Source organism: Oncorhynchus tshawytscha, linkage group LG09 (genome assembly GCF_018296145.1).
Source record: "Oncorhynchus tshawytscha isolate Ot180627B linkage group LG09, Otsh_v2.0, whole genome shotgun sequence".
Taxonomy (NCBI): Eukaryota; Metazoa; Chordata; class Actinopteri; order Salmoniformes; family Salmonidae; genus Oncorhynchus; species Oncorhynchus tshawytscha.
Genome location: NC_056437.1, coordinates 73369064 through 73380038, shown reverse-complemented (window position 1 = coordinate 73380038; position 10975 = coordinate 73369064). Strand labels below are relative to the sequence as shown.

Genomic DNA, 10975 nt, shown 5'->3' with positions numbered 1-10975 from the left:
AGTAGGTGTGACCATAAGGTTTATTCAGGCTGTTTAAATGCCATTCAGACATGCTGTACTGGTGTTTCTCATGGTGTCTTGCAGTTTTGTTTTCCTGATGTCAGAATGGGGCCCATTAAGGGCTCTGGGTGCTTTGTCAGGCTAAAATAAATCTGCAACAGCTTTCTCATGAACTGCAGATAATGAGACATAACAATCCCTCTCAGTACAATACCACTAGATTTAACACATCTGCAGTTTGGTAGATTTCGTAACTGATACGGCTCCTTATGTGTATTAATATCCCTACAACTCTTCTACTCTAACTATAATTCACATCCTTGTGTCACTTTACTTAGACATACTCTGTTGGCCCTCAAGAACTCCCTTGAGTAGGACCCCTTCTACACAAGAGAAGGAAGTGCTTTTGGTTTCGTTTTTCTGTTTGGGTGTCACCGGGTGGATTTTTATCAGTGAAAACCCCTCTGTACTCAGAACCTGGTCACAACGGACCATGGACATTGTCTGCTGCTGATCCAAAACATAGAGCTGCTTCAGAAACACTTGGTGAGCTGAGTTTGAATATGGTTTGACTTCATCTATAGCTGACTGCCACAAATGGTAGTAGTAGTAAGTTGTCGTACTGTAGGGACATTTGCAGTGTGTATTGCATTTTAGTTTTAAAATAGCCTTGTGGTGCACTGCCTTTAGTCTAATGAGCGTTTTTATTTCTAAGGACAAGGAGCTGTGTGTGGACCAACAGACCAGTAGGATGGCAGACTTTGGGCTGTATGAGTACCAGGAGGAGGTGGTTCAGAGGGCTCTCCGGGGGGAGAACATCATCATCTGGCTGCCCACCGGAGGAGGAAAGACACGGGCTGCTGTGTATGTGGCCAAAAAACATCTGGAGAATAACCCCGGAGCTAAGGTGGCTGTGCTGGTCAACAAGGTAGGTAGGGAGGGGTTACTAGAGCGTTGGGCCTATTTAGCAGATGTTTCAGAGTAACTGGCCAGGTAACTGACCCATCTGTGTAATTGTATCTAGGTAGTCTGACATTTTAGTATAGGTCTGTTGTTAAATTCCATACAAAACCAGAAAATAAAGGTTCCACTATTCCCGGGGAAACCATGGCTAACTGTTGTTGACGTTATGTTTTCCAGGTTCATTTGGTTGACCAACACTACAACAAAGAGTTCAATCCCTATCTGGGTCGAGACTATAGCCTGGTGTCTATCAGTGGGGACTGTGACCAGAAGGACTTCTTTGGCTGCGAGGTCAAGAACTCTGACCTGATCATCTGTACAGCACAGATACTGGAAAATGCCCTGACCAACCAGGAGGAGGGAAAACATGTCGAGCTCTCACGTGAGTGGCTACTCTGCTGCCTTCCACATATTGAATCACGGTATTGCTGTGAGGTGTGTGTAGTACACACTACTTGTTACTGATTATTTAGAAGTTAGGCTGTTGTAAGATGGCTCCCAGGCTTTGTTCCACTGTGCACCAGTAGCCCTTGGTATCAATCCCAATTGACAGACACGTCATGATAAAGACTATCTACACCTGACACAGTAAAGCGCTGGAACCTAAGCTAACACACTTAAAAGACTGGTCCATATCTTAGGTTTAAACCGTATGTTGAACTAGTATACAGTAAAACCATTAGATTCCATTGAGTTCACAATACCATTGTGTTCCTTTCTCCCAACCATAGAGTTCACTCTGCTGATCATTGATGAGTGCCACCACACTCATAAGGAGGGTGTCTACAATAAGATCATGGCGCGCTACGTGGCACAGAAGCTGAAGGGGGAGAGGCGGCTGCCGCAGATCCTGGGCCTCACTGCCTCTCCTGGGACAGGGGGAACCAAGAGCATCAAAGGAGCTGTGGAGCATGTGCTGCAGGTCAGTTTCTCTCTCTCCGATGGTCTTTACATGTTATTTATTCAGCCCCAACTTTCTTCCTGAGTAAAAAAAATGAATAATGTCCCTCATCGAACCCTTTACATTCACCCTTTACATTCAGCTCATTTCGTTATTTATGGCCTTCAGATTTGTGCCAACCTGGACTCGGTGATTGTGTCGTCTAAAGTGTACGCCCCTGAGCTGAAGAAAAAGGTCCCCAGACCCAGGAAAAGGTTTGACATCGTTGACAGAAGACCTCAGGTGAGTTAAATTCTGTTCTGTAAACATAGAGCCTTTGAACTTGAGAGCTGTATTGGTTTGAATTCAAATTCAACAAACTCCTGTTGTTTTGTCTCAGGACCCATTTGGGGATCACCTGAAGTTCATGATGCAGTTTATCCATGACTTTATGGCCTTAGGGCCTGACTTTCCCGTCAGGGAGTTTGGCACGCAGGAGTACGAGGCAGACGTGGTGATTCTGGAGAAGAAGGGTAAATCATCCTCTTAGTATGAATTAATACCACATTATAGAACCTAAGCATAGGAAGTATTTTCATGCAGCAAATCACACAAGGAAACTTCCTCAGTCAACACCAGAGATTTGAATACTGTATTAAAACCTATTTTGGATGTGTGTTTCCTGGTGTAGGTGTGACAGACAGGAACAGACTGCTGGCCCAGTGTGCTCTCCACCTGCGTCAGTACAACGACGCCCTGCTCATCAACGACACTGTGCGCATGGTGGATGCCTTTAGGGTCCTTGAGTCCTACTATAGTACCAAGAGCTCCACCACCATGGATGGAACCGGCTTCTTCCTGCTTGGACTCTACCAGGGTGAGAACCTACAATCTCTCTGACTTTCTCCCAAACTGTATGCGTGTGATTCTCTGGAATATTAAGGGTATATATATAGGAAGTTCAACTTCTGAACATTGAAAGTCAGTGTTCTGTTCCTCAACAGAAAACGAGGTGGAGCTGAGGAAACTGTCAGGCGATGCCCGGTTTGAAAACCCTAAAATGGGGAAGCTTCAGAACACCCTGCTGGAGCAGTTTGACCAGGGTGGGCACTCCAGAGGGATCCTGTTCTCCAAGACCCGTAAAAGCATCTGCTGCTTGTATGACTGGGTGTCCAACAACCCAGCACTGCAGCGTGCTGGTATCAGAGCAGCCATTCTGACTGGCGCTGGCAATGGCATCAATTACATGACCCAGGTAACTTGACATGAAACTTGTGGAGGTATAGAAAGGTGGGTTGGAAAGTGCCAAGACCTGTGTTATACCAACAACTGACCTCTGTTTGTGTGTTTCTGTGGTTGCGCTTGTAGAATGAGCAGAAGGACACAATCCGCAACTTCCGCCTGGGCTCCCTCAACCTCCTGATCTCCACCAGCGTAGCCGAGGAGGGCCTGGACATCCCAGAATGCAACCTGGTGGTGCGCTATGGGCTGCTGACCAATGAGATTGCACAACAGCAGGCCAGTGGCCGGGCTCGGGCAAGTGACAGCGTTTACTCTGTGGTGGCCCAGGCGGGGGGGCGGGAGGTGCGTCGGGAACTCCTCAATGAATGTCTGGAGGACTTGACTGGCAGGGCCATCGGCGAAGTGCAGAGGATGGAGCCCAGGGAGTTCCAAATGAAGGTAAGGCGATTCCTCATAGTGGTGAGGCTGGTATCTTTCTCTATGTTCTACCCCTGCATGTCTCTAATCACTTTGGGGAAAAAGGACAGACCTACACTCACTCACTTTCCTTTTTTTCCAGTATATGCCGTTTGAACTCGGCACCCAAATTATTTTTGTTACTATAAACTTTTGAGTTGAGCACGCCCGTTCCTCATGATCTAATCTTGTTTTCACTTGATTTCTTCTCTCTCTGCCTCCCCTATTAGATCACTGATCTCCAGACAGAAGCGTTGTTGACCAGACACTTGGCAGAGCAGTTGAAGATCAAGAAGAGGAGTCGTTTCAATGCTGCTACGGTTCAGCTCTCGTGTCGAGGCTGTTTTCTGCCCGTGGCCTTAGGCAATGACATTAAAGTCATTGAAAACGCACACCATGTCAACATCAATCCTGACTTTGAGTAAGTTGTGCTTCTCTAATGTCTGTCCTGATACTGTCACAAGACTTATTGGTCCACATTGCAAGGCAAAAAGAACACATATTTGAAGTGGTTTTGCATCAGTGTGTGTGAGGAGGTAACCTGTGCATGTGTGTTTGTTTTCAGGAGGTACTATAAGACCGGCGGGCAGCCCGCGCTGAAAACTTTCGAGGACTGGGAGCCAGGCCGTGTGATCAGCTGTGCTGCCTGTGGCAGGGTGAGGTTGACCTTTAATCTCTAGCTTTTTATTTTATGCCGAGGCTGCGGGTCCGTAGGCATATATTTTGCCTAGTGGCGCGCGCTGTTGAGTTGTGGCCCACATGAGTGAAAAATGCAGCCATTTACACAATCATCCTAAAACCTGAGGTGGTGTTTGTTGTCTTACAGTAACTTTATGCTATGCTATTACACTAAGTGTACAAAACATTATGAACACCTGCTCTTTCCGTCACATCGACTGACCGGGTGAATTCAGGTGAAAGTTACAATCCCTTATTGATGTCACTCATTAAATCCACTTCAATCAGTGTAGATGAAAGGGAGGAGAAAGGTTAAATAATGATTTTTAAGCCTTGAGTGTGTGCCATTCAAAGGTGAAGGGGCAAGACAAAAGATGTAAGTGCCTTTGAAGGAGGTATGGTACTAGGTGCCAGGCGCAACCGGTTTGTGTGTGTAAAGAACTGCAATGCTGCTGGGTTTTTCACGCTCAACAGTTTCCTGTGTGTATCAAGAATGGTCCACCACCCAAAGGACATCCAGCCAACTTCATATAACTGTGGGAAGCATTGGAGTCAACATGGGCCAGCATCCCTGTGGAACCCTTTCGACACCTTGTAGAGTTCATGCCCCAACGAATTGAGGCTGTTCTCAGGGCAAAAGGGGGTGCAACACAATATTATGAAGGTGTTCCTAATGTTTTGTACACTCAGTGTATATTCAGTTCTGTTATAAACAATACTATCATTATGTGATCTTGCCGACATTGATTCAGCTTTGATCTCCCTTTATTAAACGAGCACCATTCGCCAGAGTAGCCTGTTCTATACGATTAGAACAGAGACTGTACATAAGTACAGAATGCTGCACATGCGCAGGAACTTCGGAAACCTTTAGTCCCCGGGAAGAAAGGTCTAGGAAAAGTTGGATCAGCAGCCATTCCATTTATCTTATGGTACTAGGATTATTCTATTGTCTTTTAATATGCTTATATATGGAAATCTACATCAGTTTATTTGTTTATACATTTATATCTGAACAGCAATGGGGAATGGAAATGATATATAAGAAGATTGCCCTGCTGCCCATTCTGGCCATCGAGAACTTTGCCATGGAGACTCCGGAGGGAAGAAAATTAGCCAAGAAGTGGAAGAACGTTGAGTTTACAGTGGAGGAGTTTAACTTCAGCACGTACTGTCATAACAAATTCCCGAACATGTTGGATTGATACGCTATTACACTGGAGGAAGGACTGTAACTGGGGAAAACCTCGTACTGTTTTCACCTTTCCACTAATCTTCTCTTCCTTCCTCTCTCTGTCGGTCAGTCTGTGTAGCTTAGTCTAGACTGCTTTTGTGTTACTTATGCATGATCCTGAAGTGTGTCATAGTCCTATGACAGGGGGAGAGATGCAGTGCCTTGGGTATGGTTGGCCCTGTTAAATCATGTCTGGCCAGGCCTCCACACTGCTATAGGCAGTGTGACGCAGCAGCGTGCTAAAGCATGTTACCCAATGGTCAGGGTTAGAATTAGCTCGTCAGCTTTGTTTATGCCCAAGGTCCTCTCTCCCTCTCTTTCCCTCCCTCTCTCTATCCTGGGTTTCTTCTGCTCCATCGCAGCCAAGCACGCAGAAACATGTGAACTTAGCACCCCTGTTCTAAGATGAACTCAAATTATCTGTTTTTCTATTTTTAGCAAAGTAATATCAGCATGGTCCATATTTTGTCATGAATCTGTACTGTCTTTGTTTTAGATTGAACCTGAAACGTATACCTTTCGCCTGATACTCTTTGATACTTGATGCTACTTGATCATGAATGAAACGTTTTCAAATTGATATTTCAATATATTCCACAGGTATACTATTTTATTGTGTGTTCACAAGGGTGTACACTTTCTTGCCTAAAATGAATGAAATGATCTACTGTAATTATTTTTTCTTGATAAATAATTTGTCATTATTTGTCTGAACATGTCTATATTGAATGTTATGAATGAAAAATAAAAGAATAATAGATAACTACTAGATAATAGAAGTATATAGATCTCATCTTCATTCCTGTCTTCATACACTCTTCCACAAGATGGCGGTCTTAGCCTTCCAATGTCTACTTCCATACCTGCAGTAGAGGGAGCTCATGGTTTTAGATTCCCTCCTTCCCTAATCCCTGCCCTTTAGTTTAGTATGGGCAGATATATTTAGTTTAGTGTGGGCAAATAAATTTAGTTTAGTGTGGGGAGAGATATTTAGTTTAGTATTGGGAGAGATATTTAGTTTAGTGTGGGGAGATATATTTAGATTAGTATTGGGAGAGATATTTAGTTTAGTGTGGGGAGATATATTTAGTTTATTGTGGGGAGAGATATTTAGTTTAGTGTGGGGAGAAATATTTAGTTTAGTGAGGGGAGAGATATTTAGTTTAGTATTGGGAGAGATATTTAGTTTAGTGTGGAGGGATATATTTAGTTTAGTGTGGGGGATATATTTTAGTGTGGGGAGAGATATTTAGTTTAGTGTGAGGAGAGATATTTAGTTTAGTGTGGGGAGATATATTTAGTTTAGTGTGGGGAGAGATATTTAGTTTAGTATGGGGATAGATATTTAGTTTAGTGTGGGAGAGATATTTAGTTTAGTGTGGGGAGAGATATTTAGTTTACTATTGGGAGAGATTTTTAGTTTAGTTGGGGGATATATTTAATTTAGTGTGGGGAGAGATTTAGTTTAGTATTGGGAGAGATATTTAGTTTAGTGTGGGGAGATATATTTAGTTTAGTATTGGGAGAAATATTTAGTTTAGTGTGGGGGGATATATTTAGTTTAGTGTGGGGAGAGATATTTAGTTTGGTGTGGGGGGATATATTTAGTTTAGTGTGGGGAGAGATATTTAGTTTAGTGTGGAGAGAGATATTTAGTTTAGTGTGGGGAGCGATATTTAGTTTTGTATTGGGAGAGATATTTAGTTTAGTGTGGGGAGAAATATTTAGTTTAGTGAGGGGAGAGATATTTAGTTTACTATTGGGAGAGATATTTAGTTTAGTGAGGAGAGATATATTTAGTTTAGTATTGGGAGAGATATTTAGTTTAGTGTGGAGGGATATATTTAGTTTAGTGTGGGGGATATATTTTAGTGTGGGGAGAGATATTTAGTTTAGTGTGAGGAGAGATATTTAGTTTAGTGTGGGGAGAGATATTTATTTTAGTGTGGGGAGATATTTAGTTTAGTGTGGGGAGAGATATTTAGTTTTGTATTGGGAGAGATATTTAGTTTAGTGTGGGGAGAAATATTTAGTTTAGTGAGGGGAGAGATATTTAGTTTAGTATTGGGAGAGATATTTAGTTTAGTGTGGGGAGATATATTTAGATTAGTATTGGGAGAGATATTTAGTTTAGTGTGGGGAGATATATTTAGTTTATTGTGGGGAGAGATATTTAGTTTAGTGTGGGGAGAAATATTTAGTTTAGTGAGGGGAGAGATATTTAGTTTAGTATTGGGAGAGATATTTAGTTTAGTGTGGAGGGATATATTTAGTTTAGTGTGGGGGGTTATATTTTAGTGTGGGGAGATATATTTCGTTTAGTATGGGGAGAGATATTTAGTTTAGTGTGGGGAGAGATTTAGTTTAGTGTGGGGAGAGATTTAGTTTAGTGTGGGGAGATATATTTCGTTTAGTATGGGGAGAGATATTTAGTTTAGTGTGGGGAGAGATTTAGTTTAGTGTGGGGAGAGATTTAGTTTAGTGTGGGGAGAGATATTTAGTTTAGTATTGGGAGAGATTTTTAGTTTAGTGTGGGGAGAGATATTTAATTTAGTGTGGGGAGAGATATTTAGTTTAGTGTGGGAAGAGATATTTAGCTTAGTGTGGGGAGATATATTTAGTTTAGTGTGAGGAGAGCTATTTAGTTTAGTGTGGGGAGAAATATTTAGTTTAGTGAGGGGAGAGATATTTAGTTTACTATTGGGAGAGATATTTAGTTTAGTGAGGGGAGAGATATTTAGTTTAGTATTGGGAGAGATATTTAGTTTAGTGTGGGGGGATATATTTAGTGTGGGGAGAGATTTAGTTTAGTATTGGGAGAGATATTTAGTTTAGTGTGGGGAGATATATTTAGTTTAGTATTGGGAGAAATATTTAGTTTAGTGTGGGGGGATATATTTAGTTTAGTGTGGGGAGATATATTTAGACATATTTTAGTGCGAGGAGAGCTATTTAGTTTAGTGTGGGGAGAGATATTTATTTTAGTGTGGGGAGATATTTAGTTTAGTGTGGGGAGCGCTATTTAGTTTTGTATTGGGAGAGATATTTAGTTTAGTGTGGGGAGAAATATTTAGTTTAGTGAGGGGAGAGATATTTAGTTTACTATTGGGAGAGATATTTAGTTTAGTGAGGAGAGATATATTTAGTTTAGTATTGGGAGAGATATTTAGTTTAGTGTGGAGGGATATATTTAGTTTAGTGTGGGGGATATATTTTAGTGTGGGGAGAGATATTTAGTTTAGTATTGGGAGAGATATTTAGTTTAGTGTGAGGAGAGATATTTAGTTTGGTGTGGGGAGAGATATTTTGTTTAGTGTGGGGAGATATATTTAGTTTAGTGTGGGGAGAGATATTTAGTTTAGTGTGGGGAGAAATGTTTAGTGTGGGGAGAGATTTAGTTTAGTGTGGGGAGAGATATTTAGTTTAGTATGGGGATAGATATTTAGTTTAGTATGGGGAGAGATATTTAGTTTAGTGTGGGGAGAGATATTTAATTTCGTGATGGGAGAGATATTTAGTTTAGTATGGGGGGATATATTTTGTTTAGTGTGGGGAGAGATATTTAGTTTAGTGTGGGGAGAGATATTTAGTTTAGTGTGGGGAGATATATTTAGTTTAGTGTGGGGAGAGATTTAGTTTAGTTTGGGGAGAGATATTTAGTTTAGTGTGGGGAGAGATATTTAGTTTAGTATGGGGAGAGATATTTAGTTTAGTATTGGGAGAGATATTTAGTTTAGTGTGGAGGGATATATTTAGTTTAGTGTGGGGGGATATATTTTAGTGTGGGGAGAGATATTTAGTTTAGTGTGAGGAGAGATATTTAGTTTAGTGTGGGGAGATATATTTAGTTTAGTGTGGGGAGAGATATTTAGTTTAGTATGGGGATAGATATTTAGTTTAGTATGGGGAGAGATATTTAGTTTAGTGTGGGGAGAGATATTTAGTGTGGGGAGAGATATTTAGTTTAGTATTGGGAGAGATTTTTAGTTTAGTGTGGGGAGAGATATTTAATTTTGTGTGGGGAGAGATATTTAGTTTAGTGTGGGGAGAGATATTTAGCTTAGTGTGGGGAGATATATTTAGTTTAGTGTGAGGAGAGCTATTTAGTTTAGTGTGGGGAGAAATATTTAGTTTAGTGAGGGGAGAGATATTTAGTTTAGTGTGGGGGGATATATTTAGTGTGGGGAGAGATATTTAGTTTAGTATTGGGAGAGATATTTAGTTTAGTGTGGGGAGATATATTTAGTTTATTGTGGGGAGAGATATTTAGTTTAGTGTGGGGAGAGATATTTAGTTTCGTGAGGGGAGATATATTTAGTTTAGTACTGGGAGAGATATTTAGTTTAGTGTGGGGGGATATATTTAGTGTGGGGAGATATATTTAGTTTAGTATTGGGAGAAATATTTAGTTTAGTGTGGGGGGATATATTTAGTTTAGTGTGGGGAGATATATTTAGTTTAGTGTGGGGAGATATATTTAGTTTAGTGCGAGGAGAGCTATTTAGTTTAGTGTGGGGAGAGATATTTATTTTAGTGTGGGGAGATATTTAGTTTAGTGTGGGGAGCGATATTTAGTTTTGTATTGGGAGAGATATTTAGTGTGGGGAGAAATATTTAGTTTAGTGAGGGGAGAGATATTTAGTTTACTATTGGGAGAGATATTTAGTTTAGTGAGGGGAGATATATTTAGTTTAGTATTGGGAGAGATATTTAGTTTAGTGTGGAGGGATATATTTAGTTTAGTGTGGGGGATATATTTTAGTGTGGGGAGAGATATTTAGTTTAGTATTGGGAGAGATATTTAGTTTAGTGTGAGGAGAGATATTTAGTTTGGTGTGGGGAGAGATATTTCGTTTAGTGTGGGGAGAAATGTTTAGTGTGGGGAGAGATTTAGTTTAGTGTGGGGAGAGATATTTAGTTTAGTATTGGGAGAGATTTTTAGTTTAGTGTGGAGAGAGATTTAATTTAGTGTGGGGAGAGATATTTAGTTTAGTATTGGGAGAGATATTTAGTTTAGTGTGGGGAGAAATATTTAGTTTAGTGAGGGGAGATATATTTAGTTTCATACTGGGAGAGATATTTAGTTTAGTGTGGGGGGTATATTTAGTGTGTGGAGAGATATTTAGTTTAGTATTGGGAGAGATATTTAGTTTAGTGTGGGGAGATATATTTAGTTTAGTATTGGGAGAAATATTTAGTTTAGTGTGGGGGGATATATTTAGTTTAGTGTGGGGAGATATATTTAGTTTAGTGTGGGGAGAGATATTTAGTTTAGTGTGGGGAGAAATATTTAGTTTAGTGTGGGGAGAAATATTTAGTTTAGTATTGGGAGAGATATTTAGTTTAGTGTGGGGAGCGATATTTAGTTTTGTATTGGGAGAAATATTTAGTTTAGTGTGGGGATAAATATTTAGTTTAGTGAGGGGAGAGATATTTAGTTTACTATTGGGAGAGATATTTAGTTTAGTGAGGGGAGATATATTTAGTTTAGTATTGGGAGAGATATTTAGTTTAGTGTGGGG

At 40.6% G+C, this 10975-nt stretch overlaps 1 protein-coding gene across 1 annotated transcript; it reads left to right on the top strand.

Moving 5' to 3' along the window:
* The first annotated feature begins 397 nt into the window (after window positions 1–397).
* On the top strand, window positions 398–6222 carry dhx58 (DEXH (Asp-Glu-X-His) box polypeptide 58). Its single transcript, XM_024433167.2, has 12 exons — window positions 398–546; window positions 716–928; window positions 1141–1345; window positions 1695–1885; window positions 2033–2146; window positions 2244–2376; window positions 2535–2720; window positions 2848–3098; window positions 3212–3523; window positions 3772–3962; window positions 4107–4197; window positions 5239–6222. Exons 2-12 carry the CDS (start codon window positions 752–754, stop codon window positions 5422–5424), a joined length of 2037 nt encoding a protein of 678 aa, XP_024288935.2. The 5' UTR covers window positions 398–546; window positions 716–751; the 3' UTR covers window positions 5425–6222.
* The last annotated feature ends 4753 nt before the right edge of the window (window positions 6223–10975 follow it).

What these genes read in the sequence shown, in the direction of transcription:
- dhx58 (XM_024433167.2), top strand. Translation starts at nt 752, where the DNA reads ATGGCAGACTTTGGGCTGTATGAGTACCAGGAGGAGGTGGTTCAGAGG. An exon ending in TCGTTGACAGAAGACCTCAG is followed by an intron (nt 2,147 to 2,243) that starts GTGAGTTAAATT and finishes GTTTTGTCTCAG; the next exon opens with GACCCATTTGGGGATCACCT. An exon ending in GGTGATTCTGGAGAAGAAGG is followed by an intron (nt 2,377 to 2,534) that starts GTAAATCATCCT and finishes TTCCTGGTGTAG; the next exon opens with GTGTGACAGACAGGAACAGA.